Here is a 19,030-nt window from a genome sequence, read left to right as displayed (position 1 = left end):
TGCCAGAGATATTTTTAAAACACTAAAACTGTTTTAAAAACTGTACACTACAATTCAAAAGATTGGGGTCTGTAAGAATTCTTTTATGTTTTTATAAGAAGTATTTTATGCCAGCCAAGGCTGCACTGATTTGATCAAAAATACAGTAAAAGGTGTATTAATGTGAAATATTTGTACAATTTAAAATTATTTTCTATCTGAATATATTTTAAAATGTAATTTATTCCTGTGTTGGCAAAGCTAAATCAATCACATGAACCTTCAGAAATCATTCCTATATGCTGATTTGCTGCTCAAGAAATATTTCTTATTATCAATGTTGAGAACAGTTGAGCTGCTTAATTTGATGAAAACCATGATACATTTTTCTCAAGATTCTTTGATGAATAAGTTTGAAAGAGCATATATTTGAAATAAAATGATTTTGAAACCATGTAAAAGTCTTTCCTGTCCCCTTTTGATCAATCTAATGCATCCTTGCTGAATAATAGTATGAATTTCTTTCAAACTCAAAATCGTAATGACTCCAAAACTTTGAAAAGTAGTGTAACTAGACTGTTCAATTCGACAATTTCTAAACTACATGATAGAAAAAAAAATGTGTCACCTATGCCACCGCCAGCATGAGGAGGAGCTCCATACCGGAACGAGTCAATGTAGGCCTTGATCTTCTCCAGGTCTGTAACAAAGAGCAAAAAATTAGTAATCTGCAACAAAACAGACATTAGATTAGTCAGTGTTTACCATAAAGATTTACAGTGTCCTTGTTACATGTAGTTACTATAGTAAAAATAACTATAAATTATGCATAACTACATGAAACTAACCCTAAACCACGCCCTGATCTAAACCCTAACCCTTATAGTAAGAACATGTAGTTAATTAACATTGCTCAGTACTTAAATCTAGAATTACACTGTAACAAGGACACCTTAAAATAAAGTAAGCAGATGAAATACTGAAGAGTGTTGAAATTCAAATGCATTATGGTCAACCAACATTTAGATGTTTTGTGCATTCTTGTTTTTTTTTAGCTTAGCAACATGTGTTAACACCAAACTCTAGTAGGTTTTGTAACACAGCTGTTGAGTTACCGATGCTGTGGTGCATTGCCCTTTCAGTGAGCAGCTGAGCATCGTGGACTCTCTGAGCTCCAGACAGGATCTCCTCTCCTCTCATGAACATATCATATGAGTTGGAGTATTTCTGCAGGAAGAACATGTGGGGTTTGTTATGAACCATATAGTCTGTGAATAAAAAGCTATGTATTTAGATTCACAAGGCTTTAAAACGCTTACCGGGTCGTTGGGGTCAGGCATGGTGTAGAATGGCCTTACTGCCAAGGGGTATTTGTCCAGAACATAGAAGTCAGTGTCATACTAAAATAATCACAAAGGTGTGTTTAATTTATATGGGCCATATATACATATACATTTGTAGAATTACATTTAGTACCCGAAGTCTAGATTTCAAATGTCTGGAGCTAAAAACACTGAAAATGTTGTTTTAAAAGGCCATTTTCCACTCTCTCTGACCTTACTTAAGCAGTAATAGGGTTAGGGTTAGACTTCAGAATGACACATTTTTCACGGTTTCATAATCTGGGTGGACTAAAGAGGGAGCTTGGGGTTCTATAGTATGTATAGTATTGTCTGCGCTTATTTCTTATTTCAGGGAAAATATTGTCTCTTGTTTCTTTTCTTTTTTTTCAAATACACTGCCGTTCAAAGGTTTGGGGTCAGTAAGATTTTTTTTTTTTATGTAAAAAATTGATACTTTTCTTTCATAAGGATGCATTAAATTGTATTTCTAATGTTAAAAAAATTAGATTTAAAAAAAAAATCTATTTCAAATGACTGAATCCAGAAAAAAAGTATCACCGTTTCCACAAAAATATTAAGCAGCACAACTGTTTTCAACATTGACAATAATAAGAAATGTTTCTGGATGCATGGAGCTCCAGACCGAGGGCGATTGATTTTTCATTTTGTATTTCTTCCATTTCCGAATAATGGCACCAACAGTTGTCTCCTTCTCACCCAGCTCCTTGCTGATGGTCTTGTAGCCCATTCCAGCCTTATGCAGGTCTACAGTATTATCCCTGATGTCCTTTGACAGCTCTTTGTCAGGTGGAGTGGTTGAAATGGAAGATACAGATACTGTGGACAGGTGTCCACTGACATTGGGACATTAGGAGTACTTTCTTAAAGTGACAGGACTAATCTGTGTTCCACATGGGCACGTAACCAATCTGTGAGAGGCAGAATTCTTGCTGGTTGGTAGGGGATCAAATACTTATTTCACTCGATCAAAAGCTAATCAATTTACAACCTTAACATAATGCGTTTTTCTGGATTTTTTGGTTGATATTCTGTCTCTATCCGTTAAAATAAACCTACCATAAAAATTATAGACCCTTTATTCCTTTGTAAGTGGGCGAACTTACAAAATCAGCAGGGGATCAAATAGTTAGTTCCCTACTGTAAACAGTTGAGAAAGAAAACTCATGTGTAACAGAATAATGGATCCGTGCGTCAGGTCTTAAATTGACAGCAGCCTAATATACCTGCTGCCAAATTATGAGATAATATTACAAATATCTATATGGCAGTTATTCCCATATTGTGGCAGTGAAAATTATGAGTGGCTAGTAACTTTGAAAAACCACTAGCCACAGTGGCTGGCAAGCAAACAAGTTAATGTCAAGCCCTGGTCATGTGACATTGAAGTGTGGAGTAATGATGCTGGAAATTAAAATCTGAATTCACAATATTACTGTTTTTCTGCATTTTAGACCAAATAAATGCACCCGTGCTGAGACATGTCCTTCAAAAACATTCAAAAAACCTTATCGACCCCAAACATTTGATGAGAAGTGTATATCACTTATGATGTCTTTTTACCTTGTCCTTCACAAGACGACCAAGCAGCTTTTCGTTCGGTGTGCTGAGGAAGAAAACATTTTGATTATAAAATCTGCCACAGATTCCCTGTGTGTGCAATGTGGGAAATTCTATGAAAGAAAGCCAACACTGACCTCAAATCTTCTTCATCGCCCATTTCCACCCCGGCCGCTCTGAGCATGGCCACTCCCTCCATATACTCCAGTCTCAGCGTGGGCTCCAGGAACTTGAACGGCTCACTGGGGTACTGCTTGTTCACGGTCTGGATCTCTGTCTGGAACCTGCAGTGCATCCACATCACAGACACACCATTAAAAGAGAATGCACAGCTAGAACGGAGGCTAGCATGAAATGTAGGCCCAAGATTTAACTGAAAATGTAAACCATTAGTAGGCAAATGTAACTTTTCTTAGTGCTGGTAAGGTTGTTTGTGATTACTGGATAAAATATTCATGCATTCCACATATAGAGACTGCTTGGGTTGTAACATTTGCCACACAATGGCAGTAAAATACTTCAGTTATAAAGTAATATATTAATAAATAATAGTCTGACCACTAGATGGCAGTGTATATCCTTGTTATTATAAACCACATGAACGTGCTTGCCCTTTCACATGAATAAATGACGTCACTTATAATGAATTTCAAGTGAAATTCGTGTGACATTATTCTCATGTGATTTGATTCGTCATAAAAGGAAATAGGGAACTTTTGAGAACTTTAGGGGATGTTGAAGGAGTCACGTCCCTTACCGGTCACGTAGTCCTTTAAAGATCTGAACCATGGTGTCAGTAATGGAGTCAATGACCTCATGGTAATGGTAATTGAAAGTCATTTCAATATCCAGACCCACAAACTCCGTCAGATGGCGATGAGTGTTGGAATCCTCAGCCCTGAACACTAGAAGAGAAACAGACAACTGTGAGATTCACATTCATAGTAACCTTAGTATTTCATTTAAAACACTGGGCAAACTTGAGTGGAACATGATTTTAAACCCATTCCTATTGTTTCCAGCAGACACAATTTTTTATCATGCAAACATGCACCTTTGTTGCAGTGTTGTTATAGTTAACAAAAATCAAAACTATTAAAAAGTTTTGAAATAATTGAAATAAAACAAAACATAAATACTAATATCAAAATCTATAAGAAACTAAATTAGAAATGCTGCCTTGACGACTAACTGAAATAAAATAATTTTAAGTTGAAGTACTTACTGTACTAAAAATAAATAGAAAAGATAAATAGAAATATAAAAAAAAAAGTTTAAAAGAAATTACTAAAATTAAACAAAAAAATTATTCACAATTCTATAATAGTATTTAAATAATACTCAAATAAAACTGCCTAGCAATATTAGTAGCAGTTACATTTGTAAAATGCAGCTGTTAAAGTTTCCGTGCCAAAAAACACGATCATCAATAATCAAAATATTCTTGCTATAAAATCAGACTAATGCACTTGTTTTGAATATTCCCAGGTCAGGTATTCAAAAAAAGCACTTATGCAATTTCTACAATGTGACTTTCCATCAGCAGAGGTCCCTGATGAGCTGTGTTTTTCTGAAGTCTATACCCTAAGGCTCTGCTAAAAGTGTTTGATATTCTTGCTCTATTCAGTGAGGGATTTCTGTGCCCGCCAAAAGCACCAAGAGCGCAATCCGTCTATTTATCCTGCAGTATGTCCTGATCTGCATACTGGCGGGGAGGAGATACTGGTGAAGGTGACCTCTACAAATAAGTGGCCAGATACTTTATAGGTCACCGTCTATGAGATTGTCTCTGGAGGTTCAGTTAATTCTTACTGTCCACGTTAAAGATGACCTAAAGATGGAAACAGCAAACAGAGGGAAATTAAAGAGACAGGAGGGTGTATTTTTATGCTTTACCTGGTCCGACACAGAAGACTTTGTCAAAGTCAGCACAAATGCACATTTGCTTGTAGAGCTGAGGGGACTGGGCCAGGTACGCACTGGTTTTGAAGTAGGAGACAGTGAAGACATTTGCGCCACCCTCACTGGCAGCTGTTAAAAAAAACACACACAAACAATATTTGAACTGTAGTCACATGTAACATTTTGTCCACAAATGTGAGCTGATAATTCTCATGGCACGCATAGTAAATAAGAGCATGATGTTCTTTAGGGTACGTACAGTTGGGTGTGTGCACACCGGATGTCATGCGGTTTTGCTGAAAGAACACAATGTTGATGGTGAAGGTGGCAGATCACACCGAAGGCGGCAAATTTTAAATTCGAAATGCGTCACAAAGATGTGTTATGATTGGCCGGCCGGGGCGCAGAGGAAATGAAAGCAACTGTTTTCCTTAACAGCGAAAACCACACAAACACAACAGGGGGGTTTGTTGAGGGAAAGTGTTGTGACACCGAGACATTTGCTGACGTAATACATAGACTTTGAAATCATTGGTGGACTAAAAAAGAAGCGTATTTAAGAGACCGCTGAAGTAGATGAGCACCATCATTTTTACACGAGACTTTCAGCATCTAAGGACAGTACCCTGTACACACACACACACACACACACACACACACACACACACACACACCACACACATACACACATATATATATACATATATATATACACACATATATATATATATATATATATATATATATATATATATATATATATATATATATATATATATATATATATATATATATATATATATATATATATATATATATAAAAAAATGTATGTATGTATGTATATGCATATATATATATATATATATATATATATATGGGTTATTTGGTGAATAGAAAGTTCAAAAGGTCAGCATTTATCTGAAATGGAAACCTTTTGTAACATATTATATGAGATATATATATATATCTGATATCTGATCTGATTTTTGGGTGAACTGTGCTTTTAAGAGCTGAAAAAGCAATCAATTTGCACCGTCTTGAGAGTCAAGTCAAATGAAACAGGCCCTGAACTCTTCACAAAGACAGCTGTGCTCATGAATCCCAGCAGATCCCATAGCACTCGGTGTACCCACCATTTCAAGAGTGCTAACATGATGGCACCCTATCAGTGACTGGAGGCATATCTCCTTAATAAACACCACTTTTTCTTCAGCCAGTGTTTTGACAGTGTCGCAAACTTTTTTCACCTCAGAAAATGAAAAAGTATCAATCCTTGAAATTGAAATTTTTAGAGACTGAAGGTGCAGAGAAAGAACAATAAACTAAGTTGGACACTATGAGCAGGAAATCATTCAGAAGGCTCGGTGTGTGAGGACAGAGATAAAACCTGTACTACTCTGTCCCTGCCGTCATGAATACAGATACTCCAGTGTGAACACGGACAAGAGACTGTTCGCCTTATGACATCTCAGATGCTCTGTGAGGTTAAAGCCACGATGTAATAAAGTAGCGGCAGATCTTTTCTTCCGTATTGTGAGGTACATTAGATTGAAAAAAAATGTAGTGCAGGGACTTGGTTTCTATCCATCGGTTGATGACCGAATGAAGGGAGATCTGAATGCAAGCTTGCAGTCGATTGTAAGAAAGGTGTGGGACTGAAGAGCAACACTGAATGATTGGAGAAGTCAGGTATACGTCACCAGAGAGAAGTCTGTCGTTTCACCAGAAGATTGGGTTAAGAAATTAGGATTGAAAATTACGAGATCAAAAAAACATGAATGGTTTGAAGTGTGAAGCGTTTTAGCGGGCAAAACTGTCTTTTGTCCTATCATCCACACATGCAAAGTTGGTTGATATATAACGGCAATAAATAATAATAGCCTAGGTAACAATTACTTGCTTACATAATATGATGTATTTTATATTATTTAAGCACCTGGAACCTTATGCCTGGTTCAGATTACACTATTTTTTTGTCTGTTACGATAGTCACTGTGTCAGATTACACGATTTTGACTCCTAAAAATCTTGTCATGTCGTGGACAAGAAACATGTCAGACTACACGTTGTTTTCCGACCAGTCATCGCGAGCCGTCTCACACACACTCATTCACTCGCACATATACACACGCTCACTCACATAGCCTACACGCACTCACACACGCACTCACTTTCTCTCTCACACACACACACGCACTCACTCGCACTCGCACTCTCTCTCTCTCTCTCTCTCTCACTCACTCACTCACTCACACACACACGCTTTCTCACTCACACACTCACTCTCGCGCACACACACAGTCACACACACTCACTCGCGAACACACACTCTCCCTCACTCACTCACTCGCGGGCCATCGTCGTGGAGGACCGTTAAAAAATTAAACATGCTAGTCTTTCTGTCGTGATGTCGTGAAGCATCGCAGACGCGACGTAGGTTGTCGCCCACTATGACACACTATACACGAGATGAAACGATCGAATCTTGCGTCCCGACGCCCGTTGTCGTTTGCGAATCCCCACGACACCCTACGTCAAACGGATCGTGCCAAAATCGGGCTAAAATCGTGTAATCTGAACCAGGCATTATCAGTTTGACAGAATGTTCAAATTCAAAGTGCCACATGAAGTCAAGCTAACTTTACTTAACATTTTCTTATATTGAAATAGTTTATTTCCTACTCCTTAACAGTTCATTAGGCTCTTGATGATTACGTCTGTCATCTCTTAGAATATCTGAAGGCCAGGTTTTTCAGTCATCATGAGAACACATTTTACACATGGCTCTTGATTTTAACTTGTCCTTATGAAAATCTACCTTAGTTCTTGTAATTGCTTAACTGTAGCATTTGTTACATTAAGGCTATTATAACAGGTAAGACCATTGATGGCTCCTCTACCATGTCTAGGCCAATGTTGTCTTCCTCTGACTCTCCAAAATTATGCAGAGAGATGATAACAAAAGGAGAGAAATGAAGTGAACTTGGAGATGGTCGTACCAGAGATGATCTTGGGGGTCTGAATCTCCACAAAGCCCTTGTTGATGAGCGTGTCTCTGAAGAGCTGACATACGCCGGACTGCAGCCGGAAGATGGCCTGGCTGGTCGTAGTCTGTGAGGGAAGACGTATAGGTTAGTAAACATGTTATGTAACCTGTTTGTTTGAGTGTGCCAGGGACTGATGTCAGCACTTCTCTTTTTATGCAACGTGACACTTTGAATCATCTACATTTCACTTTGCACTGCAAAGGTTTAGAAAGTATTTCTGCAGAAGTTCTGGAGGAAACATAACGCTAGATCTCAGAAGACCTCTTTTTATGATGTTAGAATAAAATCTCACTGGCAAAGTAATATATTCTGGTCATTTTTTCAGAGATACAAATAAATTAGGTCCTCTTCACAGTACCAAAGGGACACAGTACTTGCAAAATCAATCTTCAGCAACAATCAAACCTCCTGAATCCTCTGATATTGAGCAAAAAAGCTTTCTCAGCTTGAATTTCCCATGAATCAGATGACTCCCTGATGACCTGTGATATGCGCCACGTTTCCGATTCTTTATGACCTACAGAGCTCGCATAAATCCTAAAGAAACAATCAGCTTCTATATCAATATTTCAAGGCTCTTGTTTTACTGGATTTGATTTAGTTAGGACAGACTCGCTTTTGCAGGCAAGAATTCATTATGTGATAGTATAACATTAAGATTTCTTTGGAGATTTAAGTTAATCAGATCTATCCTAGTTTCATGTTTGTAGTTTCAACCTCGTCATGACCACATTCTAAACCTCCCTAAGGGTGAATTTTAGACCAGGGCGCATCACATAAATTAGCTCTGTTCCAAAACCAAGTAAGGTTCCTTGCAGTGCCACTGCCTACATAGGCAGCAACCTCCCAAGGCAGCTTCCTAATGAAATGCAATCGATTTAAAATCAATAGCTCTGCAGACAAATCTAACACGCTTGTGCATTAACTGGACTGGTATCTGAAAACTGCTATTTTTGCGTGATTTCAGCTGAATAGGCTAAATTTACGATACTATAACTGTCAGTTTTTATTGCTGATAAATCTAATACTGGCAAGCAAACTTGACAAACAGTTTGAGAGTTTCTGGTATTTAAGCAGATAAGAGTTGTTCTTACGGTAAGAGGGTGTTAATAAAGTTGGCTGGTGAACTTTGGTTTGAAGTTAACATGTTGTTTGAGTGATAAATACAAGGAATACATAGCAGACACTGACAATGGGTAAGATAGGGGATTATTAATTAGACGGAACTATTAAAATGATCAGTTTCAGTACTGAAAAGTACCCTAAAGTTCAAAAGTTTGGGGTTGGTAAGAATTGATCATATTTTAGCAAGAAGTCTATTTGATCAAAAATACAGTAAAACAGTAATACTGTGAAATATAACAATTGAACTTATCTAATTTAAAGGGATAGTTCACCCAAAAATGAAAATTCTGTCATCATTTACTCACCCTCAAGTTGTTCCAAACCTGTATGAGTTTCTTTGTTCTGCTGAACACAAAGGAAGATATTTGGAAGAACGTTTGTAACCAAACAGATCTCGGTCCCCATTGACTACCATAATATATTTTTTTCCTACTATGGAAGTCAATGGGGACCGAGATCTGTTGATTACAAACGTTCTTCCAAATATCTTCCTTTGTGTACAGCAGAACAAAGAAACTCATACAGGTTTGGAACAACTTGAGGGTGAGTAAATGATGACAGAATTTTCATTTTTGGGTGAACTATCCCTTTAATGTACTTTTAAATCCTGAAGCTGATTTTTTTTGCATTACTACTCCAGTCTTCAGTGTCACATGATCCTTCAGATATCATTCTAATATGCTGATTTGATGCTCAAGAAACATTTATCATCATCAGTGTTGAAAACAGTTGTGGAAAGAATAACATTTATTTAAAATATCATTTTTTGTAAGAATTTAGTGTCACTTCTAATTAAATTATTGCATCCTTGTTGAATAAAATATTGATTTCTTTCAACAACAACAACAACAACAACAACAACAACAACAAAATCTTACCCCAAACTTTTGAACCGTAGAGTATATTTATAGCTGATATTTCTCATCCCTGAGCTTGTCACAATGCACTCTGGTATAGCCCTCGTTGCAAAATCATAAATGTGTTTCTGCTTTAGAATAGGTTCAAAACAAGATATCTTAGATGCTGCCTTCCTTTCGGAAAAAGTCCACATCCAAGTAGACGGCTTTGGTTTTGGAACAGGAAAAAAAGTGCATATTATCATTAGTGGGTTATAACTTAGAAATGGGTTCCTACAACTTTTGGCTAATGAATTTGAGGAGTTTTAAAAACTCACTAACAGCAAATTTCTAGCAATAAAATAAAGTTGAATGTTGAATGTAAAGTTGAATGAAACATTTTGATTTACTATATTCCCTGATATTTCTACAGGAATTAAATGTTTTTTTTTTTTTAAATAACAGTTATTGTGTAGTAATTTATTACTTTAAAACCATGCAGTAAATGTAATATAAACAGGACAACAGGGCTTCCTCTTATTAATCAGCTAATAAATATCAAAGAGTCAACATATTAAGACAGTCTGTCTATATTCTTAGTGCAGATCATGATAACCCGGCGCCAGGGGATACGTTGCCAGGACATTTAGTGACTAGTCTGTGAAGCTAAGCGGTTGTACAGTTTATATGCAAAGCGGTTATCAGTGAAGTGTGGAAACACGCAGGTTTCAGTTGACGTCCTCACACGTCTCTCACTGTAGGCGTGGAGAAAGGAGCTGTGTGCATCACTTTAGTGTTCACAAGGCTGCAGTGAAAACCAGAGGCGCGAAAAGCTGTTGTCCTGTGGTTTGACTCCCCCGCGTCACGCTCTCAGATTTCTGCCTTCAGTTTCTGGAAGTTCTCAAAAAAGAGCAGCTCTCTCAGAGCTAGGTGCATTGTGACAGTCCTACAACACTGCCAGATTTCAATCTCCTTTGGTGTGTGAAAAAAACAAAAAACATGGGGTGTGTGGGTGCGTGACATGGAGGTCTTTCATTATGTCAGAGTTAATCCTGCCACCGCTGAAAACCGTTTAATGCTTTGCTCTTCACTAAAATGAAAGTGTGAAAGCACACAGACACATTGTCTCAGAAACAGGTGCTCTCACAAAGCACAGGCGGCCAATCACAGCGCCCGAGTCCTACAACCACATCATCAGGGCTTCATAAATCAGAACAACAGGCTCATTTGGGATTCTTCTTTTTTTCAGAACTTTATCGCTTTGTGCTCGTTTCACAATGTCAGGGAGGACACACTAAGGAGGTATATACAGTAGTAACTGAAGAAAGCTATCCGACAGCATTCCCATTTCTCTCAATAGGCGTGTTCGACTTCACAAGACGCTGCTATGAACGATCAGCGTGTGAGTTGAAGCAGTGCATGCCAGTTGGAAACTTTTGACAGTACTGCCGCCACGTGATGTATGAGGTCATACCGCAAGAGCGATTCGAAAGCAGTCAGCTGGTTCAGTCAGTGCAGTTTCTCCAGAGCGGCTACATGATGACGATACAGCTGTTTCACAATTGGCCGGATTCACCAAAGACAACGACGTGTTTATTTGGACACCTTTAGTTCCGCTTATGCTCGCAAATCCATGTTTTATAACAGTAAAAACTCTTTTCATATAACATTGTTATACTGAGTCACGTTTATCAAAATAAAACTGATAAAAAATTTAGACCCCAGTATATTGGTCCGCATGAACTGGAAGTTGCAACTAACTTTACTTCAGTGTATTTCCAACTGAAACGGATTATTGAATAAATTGCATATTTTTATTTTAGCGCACCTCCTCTCCATCTCTTGCTCATATCTGACTGATGGTTGGAGGGGAGTGGGTAAGAAGATCATTCATCCCAAGCCATAAAACCGACGTCATCAGAGAAGGGACGCCATTCCAGAGAGGAAGCCAATTTTCCGATTTTGATTAAAGATTACCACGACAAACAATTTTTTCCTGTGTATAAACTTGTACGGGTTGATTGTTCACCACAAGACTAGTTTTGTGCGCTAACAAAGTAAATAGTGTCAATTCTGATTTCATGACGACTTTAAATAGTACTGGTTTACGTTTAACTTTAGGCTTATGTTTAAACTTTATTCTTGTAATAATAGTAAAAAGAATTAATAATTCATTACATTTATATAGCGCTTTTTTGGGTACTCAAAGCGCTTTACATGGAAGAGGGAATCTCCTCAACCACCACCAATGTGCAGCATCCACCCAAATGATGCGACGGCAGCCATATTTACCAGAATGCCCACCACACACCAGCTTATTGATGGAGAGGAGACCGTGATGAAGCCAATCAGTCAATATGAGGATGATTAGGAGTCCATGATGGACAGAGGCCAAGGGGCAAATATGGCCAGGATGCCGGGGTTACACCCCTACTCTTTTTCCGAAGGACATATTGGGATTTTTTTTATGACCACAGAGAGTCAGGACCTCAGTTTAACGTCTCATCCGAAGTACGGAAACACTTGTAAACTTTACTCTTGGCTTACCCTCAAATCAATAACTCTGTTGTCCAATCTGGTGTCCTGATTGACAGTGGCTCTTCCCTCCTGAAAGAAAAAGGTCATGATTACTCCAAAATTTCTTCATAATTCTGTTGACAGCTCACAAATAAATCTGAATGGTTCAAAATCATGTAATTCCAAATCTATATGATTCTTCCATCAGGGATCAACAAGAAGGTTTTTTTTTTTCTGCCAGACTAATTTGCACTTGCCATGCCAACATTTTCACTGGCCTGATCACAATATATTGCAATAGCAAATAAAATGTTATATTTGCTTGAAATATTCATCATTTTCATTTAACTTAATTTTTTCTTTATACTTTCATACCTAAATTTACAAAAAGAAAGTTTGGAAATTATGCAGGTATAATATACAGTGCCGATCAAAAGTCAGTACTTTTTTTTTAAAGAAATTAATATTTTTATTCCACAAGGGTGCATTAAATTGATCAAAAGTCACAGTAGAAATATTCATAAGGTTACAAAAGATTTCTATTTCAAATTAATGCTGTTCTTTTGAAATTTATATTCTTCAAAGAATCATGAAAATAGCTGTTTTCCATGAAAATATTAATATTAATCACTATTTATAATAGTGTTTCTTGAGCACCAAATCAGCATATTAAAACATTCTGAAAGATCAACATTCAGTGTTCATGTGACACTGAAGACTGGAGTAATAATTCTGAAAATTCAGTTGTGCCATCAGGGAATAAATTATATTTTAAAATATATTAAGACAGAAAACTTTGTTATAATGTCTTAGAATATCACAGTTTTTTCTGTATTTTTGGTCAAATAAATGCAGCCTTGGTGAGCATAAGAAACCCACCCAAACATTTGAAAAGTTTTGAACAGTAGTGTATATTTTAAACTAGATTCAAATAGTTTCTCTTGTAGAAGCTGCCCCGTGGCTCCTGAGTTATCTTTCCTTCATAAAGCCTGTAGGAGCTCAAGACTGATCAACAGGCTACTCATCCTCGGACCGGGCCGATAAGACACAGGCGTAATGAGGCGGCAGATGCTCTGTCTGACTGACGTTGTGGAATCCCCGCAGAGAACACCTGGACAGCAACTGCAGCTGGTTTTGTCTTACTACATAAACACCATCAACTGTCTGACGTCAAGAAAGAGGGGCAAAGACAGAAGCTATGAATAGCCATTTCTGTAGTGTGTAGCATGTATACTGTGCACAGTATGCAAATTTTCCGTATGCCTGGATGACCTGCTGCATTTGCTATGAGAAGTACAATACAGCTTAAGCCCAAAGTATACTTTGGTTTTTACGCGTACACAAGTGTCGTCTAATGAGTCACCAGAATAGTACGTGCGCAACATTGAATTTGTTTTGCACTAATCAGTTGTTCCACAAGAACTAAAACTAACTAAAGAGACGGGACAACAACAAAACACCGGAGACTGCAACAATGACAGATGCCCGCATTGACAAGCGCTTGTGTGAGGAGGTTATGAGATAGCCGTAACTTTAGTTTCAAAGAATACAAGACATTTTAATCAGTCAAAACTTCTGGAGAAAAATGGACAAAGATTAAACTTTCGTTCGCACATGCTATGAAATGGAGTATACTTTGAAAGGCAACGTGTTCGACTGTACGCATACGCTAAAAAACGTATTTTACTTCGGGCTTTACACTGCAAGGAATGCTATGTACCACAATGCAATACTGTCAACAATGTAACTTACTACTGTTTAAAAGTTTGGTGCTGCATAATGCATACCGGTTTCCAAAATATAAATACTATGCAGTGTACTGTATATACTGTGCTGTATGCTTGCATTTCTTTTAACTCAACCTGTCTAACTGAACTTGGGACTTGGATTATCATAACACTGAACTGAGAGAACTGTTTAACGTTTTTTATTTGGATTTTGTTCTTGACCGTTTCTCACCTCATCTCCTTCTCCCTCGGGCCTGACAGCGTCTTCAAGCTGAAGTGGAAGTCTGGCCTCAGACTGGCTGATCACAAAGATCTAGGACAAAGACACAGCAAAGAGAGTTTAAGCTATGATTGCAGCTTTAATACAAGACTCCTCAACAAAAAGAAGTTATCTAGTAGAATGTCTAAGCTGCTCTTTTCCATACAATGAACGTGAATAGTGACCTCAACTTTCCCTGGTCCCCATCCACTTTCACTGCATGAACTACAGAAGCTTGTAGACATTGTGCTATACAGCTCCTTTTACGTTCCACAGAAGAAAGTAAATTATACAGGTTTTTGCGGGTCTTATTGTGGTGAAAGATACAAAGATCCTATATTCCATGATGAGGATTGTTTCCAATTAAACTTTCGATATATACAGAGAACAATCAGATGTATTCTTTTAATAGAGTAATATAGATTTTATTTAATATAGTAATATAGATCTCTACCCTCTCAACATGGAGCTCCACATCCTGCTGTGAACAGCTCTCGATCTTCTGCTCAACCTTCTTCACCACAGCCTCCACGTCAATGATGCTCTCCTTCGTGAGGCTGTGAACAGAAAAATACAGCATGAGGATGAAGGGGAAAAATGCATTTGGACAGCTGACATGAAATGAGGCAGCAGTGTCCTGAAAAATCAAAAACTGCACTCCAAAAGTGATTACAAATATATATTCATAAATCTTGTATAAACATATATACAGTTTTATTGGGCGGTTTAGAGTTCACACTACCATTCAAAAGTTTGGAATTTAAATGATTATTATTCTTTTTTTTAATTTAAAAATGTCTGTTCTGCTCACCAAAGCTGCATTTATTTGACCAAAAAAATACAGTAACAACTTAAATATTGTGAAATATTATTACAATTTAAAATAAATTGTTTTCTATTTTAATAAAGTTTCAAATGTAATATATTTCTGTGATGGCAAAGCTGAATTTTCAGCATCATTACTCTAGACTCCAGTGTCACATGAATCTTCAGAAATCATTCTGATATGCTGATTTGCTGCTCAAGAAACTTTTCTTATTATCATCAATGTTGAAAACAGTTTATTTTCGTGAAAACCTTGATACATTTTTTCAGGGTGTTTTGATGAACAGAAAATTCCAAAGAACAGAAGTCTTTATTGTCATTTTTTATCAATTCAAACAATAAAAGTATTACTTTGTTTAAAATAAATCCCCTTACTGAACCTGAACTTTTGAACGGTAGTGCACAGAACACCTGCTCTTTTAAAAATTTATTGGTCACAATACAATGAATATAAATGTCCCTCAAAAAGCAAAAAAGTTTTTCTTTTTAATTTTATAAAAACTTTTTTTTAAGACTTAATGGTAAGTCTTGGGTGTTTTTCAAACAACTTCTAGAAAAGCACACATGAAACAAAAACTATAGAACAACTTCATGGAAACTCATGAGATCACATTGTTAGGCAACAGTACCTTTGCAATTATTTTTTCAAACCATTCCTCCCACGTGATATACATAGTTCTCCTTTTCACAGTTCAAACAAACAAAGCTGTTGTGAAGACAAACCACATCACAAACCACATCACATCATTTATTCTGGTTAAACAGTATGTATTTTAAGTTCTTTACATCACAAACCAAAAGGCCACAGGTTTCTCACCACCACAAATACTGAAAAAAAATATTAGCAATAAAGGGCATTCACCTAAAGATGGAAATAATACCATTCACTTCACCTCTTCGCATTCCAAATGAATATGTTAAGCATTGTTTTTTCATTGGAACACAATATTTATTAAAGCTTGACAGACACAGTCACGTTGAACTATCATTTCAAGATCTGTCATAAAATTTTAAATAATGTCAAACCGGTCTGGAACGACATGAGAGTGAGAAATTGACCACTTTAATTTTGGATGACCTACTCCTTTTAGTGAAACAATATTAGATTGGCAAGTCTAAGCCATGTCATCTCTCTAAGGTCAAACGTAAAAGCGATGGCCAACTGTCTGCTGGAGAAGCAGACGGCACAAATTGAGATTGCAACCTTCATCTCTAGTCATTACAAAGGAGTAATGAGAGACCAGAGAGTGAGAATGAGACGCGCCAGTCCCTGCCAGCTGCTGCTCAGAGAGCGGCCACATCGCTCTGGGATCAGTTCTGCTCGCACGGCTCTCTCAAACAATCTCCATACAGACACTCTTCATAAGTCCTGATTAAGTCTGGTTACTGAACACTAAGCCGCCCATGATGGGCTCTGCATTGAAAGGACACTGGGCTGAACAGAGAGGTGGATATAAAAGAGAGGATTACACAGAGCAAGTGTGTTTGACCTGCCCTCTGATTGAGCTCATGTGCTTTTGTCAAACAACATTGGATTTCAAACTAAATTTACTGAAGAAGATTAGCAAGCACGGCTAATACTTAAGACAGAGATCTATTAGTTAGTTTCAAATATGAGTGACTGTTTCAGTGATGAAGACTACGCATCATCTAGGGGGATCTGTGCTCCAAAGAACATGGTGCTTGTCTGTAGTGTTTGAGGTGGAAAGGGTCACCAGGAAAGAAACTCTAATCAGGGTCTGGAACATCCTATGTTCAGGAAGCAATGCTTAATAATCTTATTATACACACATATGGCACGAACAGAAGGTGAAGTGGTGTGAAGAAGCATGTAAAATTGTGGTGGACATCAGCACTGAGTGGCTTTATAGCTTGGTTTGTATTAAAGATAAATTTCAATACATAGAAAACACTAAATCACTTACATATGCGACCAAATTTCACGAGAGGGGACTAAAAATATCTTTAATTAGCCAATGGATAGTAAATTGTACAATTACAATCACCGTCGCCTGGCTGAGAGCGCCCTCTGTCGCTTTCTATCACACACGCGCACTTAACCGTTGACTGAACTGTCACTGTCCCGATCGGACCAGTGCTATGTCGTCAAGAAAGTTTATCATTTGCACGAGTTTTTAAGCCTTGCCAATTTAAACATTCAAGAGCAAGTTCTGTGTGAGCAAATTGCAAATCCGAAGGTGAATTGAGCTCTCCTTCACGTCTTCTTGCGCTTGAACGGACAATTTCACACAAAATTGTGTCGAAATGCCCATCTTGGTGAGTATTCTAGTAAACATAGTCGTTTACGTGAACGTAAACAGTTGAGAAATAAAACGCATGTGTAACAGTATCAGTATATTGGATCCGTGCAATGTGCAATATATCTTAGTGACAGCAGCCTAATATCCCTGCTGCTGCCTGTGTTTTTAAAGCTACACTGTAGGATTTTCTCCCATCAAGCGGTGAAATTGTTTATGACTACCAACTGAATATTAATTTCTAGCCCCTCCCATTCCGAGGGCGTTTTAACTCCTACGGTGGCCGTATTATTTCAAATCTGCCAGCAGTCGCGAGTAATCTCCCCCTCGCATTCGTCACGGTGCCACTGAGTGTAAAAACGCGAAAGGCGAAGCTTGAATTTCCAGGTATGTCCCTCTTTGGCTAATGTATTTTCAAGATGGAGGCGCAACATGGCTGCCGCCATTCGAGCGACTCACTCGTATGTATTCTAAATGGCAGATTCTACGCTTACGAGAATACTTGATTAGTTGGTAAAGTAATTACACATTAATGAGCACATATCATTTTGAAAGAAGTGTTTTTTTGCTAAGAATCAACTTAAAAAAATGACACAGTGTAGCTTTAATGTTAATCAAACAACAGACTTATGGCAAAAGAAATCACTCAATGCTCTTGACTGAATAACTTTTGCAACTTTAATAAGGATTCATCTATATTTAATTTATAAAGTGAAAACTATGCCGTGTTATTGTACATTTAATTACATTTAATGAACTTCTGTAGATAATCTACTTAATCTGTATCTAACTACTACATGTAAAACCTGAAAAGTACTGTTTATTTCATTTGCATCTTTGTTCTGTTGTTCAGTTCTGCTATTGCTTGTAGTTTGACTATTTGTTCATTTTATTACAGACTGTTTACTTGACTTTAACAGTGTTTGAAATGTATAATTTATATCATATTTATTCAATTGCATTGTTCTTGCATTGTAAAAAGTCTGGCGAGTAAAATAAAACATTTACTAGCCAATGACGACTCGAGCTCTAGTGTGTCCGTAGAGGGTTAGTAAAATATACCATCGTAGATTCTACCATGGTAAAAGGATGTGAAAATAACCATGTAATGTGCACTGTAATGCATCTAAGTTGATTTTTGCTTTTAGAAAACATATTATTTAAATACAAATATTTACAACAAATAGATAGAGTATTTCTGCCAAGCAATATAAAATATAATATAAAAATGCATTAAGATTAATTTAGCAGGTTTTAAAATATTTCTTTGAACACGAAGAGATGTCCAAACTGAAATTCAAAACTATGTATTTTACAATGGGTTTTATTATTCACCCTGCAATATTCAAAAGTACATGATATTTTTCGTCAATTGTACTTTAAAAAAAAACTGAATAATGAACCTGTTTTAGGAAATGTGTGCTTGCTCTCCAACAGAATTCTAGGTAGAGAGGGGGAATGTGCATATTAGCATAAGCTAATATTGATCTACATTACTTTAAAATATGCCATATCATTACTTTAGATAATTCTGGTACTCTAAAATGTTTATTAACAGGTACATAAATCAAATAAATGAGGTGTTTGATGGAACAATTTGGGTGTGTTAAACATGCTGCAACAATAAAAGAAA

At 37.1% G+C, this 19,030-nt stretch overlaps 1 protein-coding gene across 1 annotated transcript in view; it reads right to left on the bottom strand.

Annotated features, from left to right (window-relative positions):
• dars1 (aspartyl-tRNA synthetase 1) overlaps positions 1-19,030 on the bottom strand; it is a 31,920-nt gene that overhangs the window by 510 nt on the left and 12,380 nt on the right. Inside the window, exons 7-17 of the mRNA XM_084420299.1 lie at positions 14,769-14,871; positions 14,288-14,368; positions 12,359-12,418; positions 7,803-7,914; positions 4,797-4,931; positions 3,658-3,805; positions 3,038-3,184; positions 2,904-2,946; positions 1,299-1,379; positions 1,095-1,206; positions 608-679 (exon numbers count right to left, since the gene is read on the bottom strand). Of these exons, the coding sequence (XP_084276425.1) occupies positions 608-679; positions 1,095-1,206; positions 1,299-1,379; positions 2,904-2,946; positions 3,038-3,184; positions 3,658-3,805; positions 4,797-4,931; positions 7,803-7,914; positions 12,359-12,418; positions 14,288-14,368; positions 14,769-14,871 (1,094 nt within the window). The remainder of the gene's footprint in view (positions 1-607; positions 680-1,094; positions 1,207-1,298; positions 1,380-2,903; positions 2,947-3,037; positions 3,185-3,657; positions 3,806-4,796; positions 4,932-7,802; positions 7,915-12,358; positions 12,419-14,287; positions 14,369-14,768; positions 14,872-19,030) is intronic.

The sequence above is a fragment of the Rutilus rutilus genome (genome assembly GCF_951802725.1).
Source record: "Rutilus rutilus genome assembly, chromosome: 10".
NCBI classification, from domain to species: Eukaryota; Metazoa; Chordata; class Actinopteri; order Cypriniformes; family Leuciscidae; genus Rutilus; species Rutilus rutilus.
The sequence above is the reverse complement of the archived record's forward strand: the minus strand, read 5'-3'. Positions and strand labels throughout refer to the sequence as shown.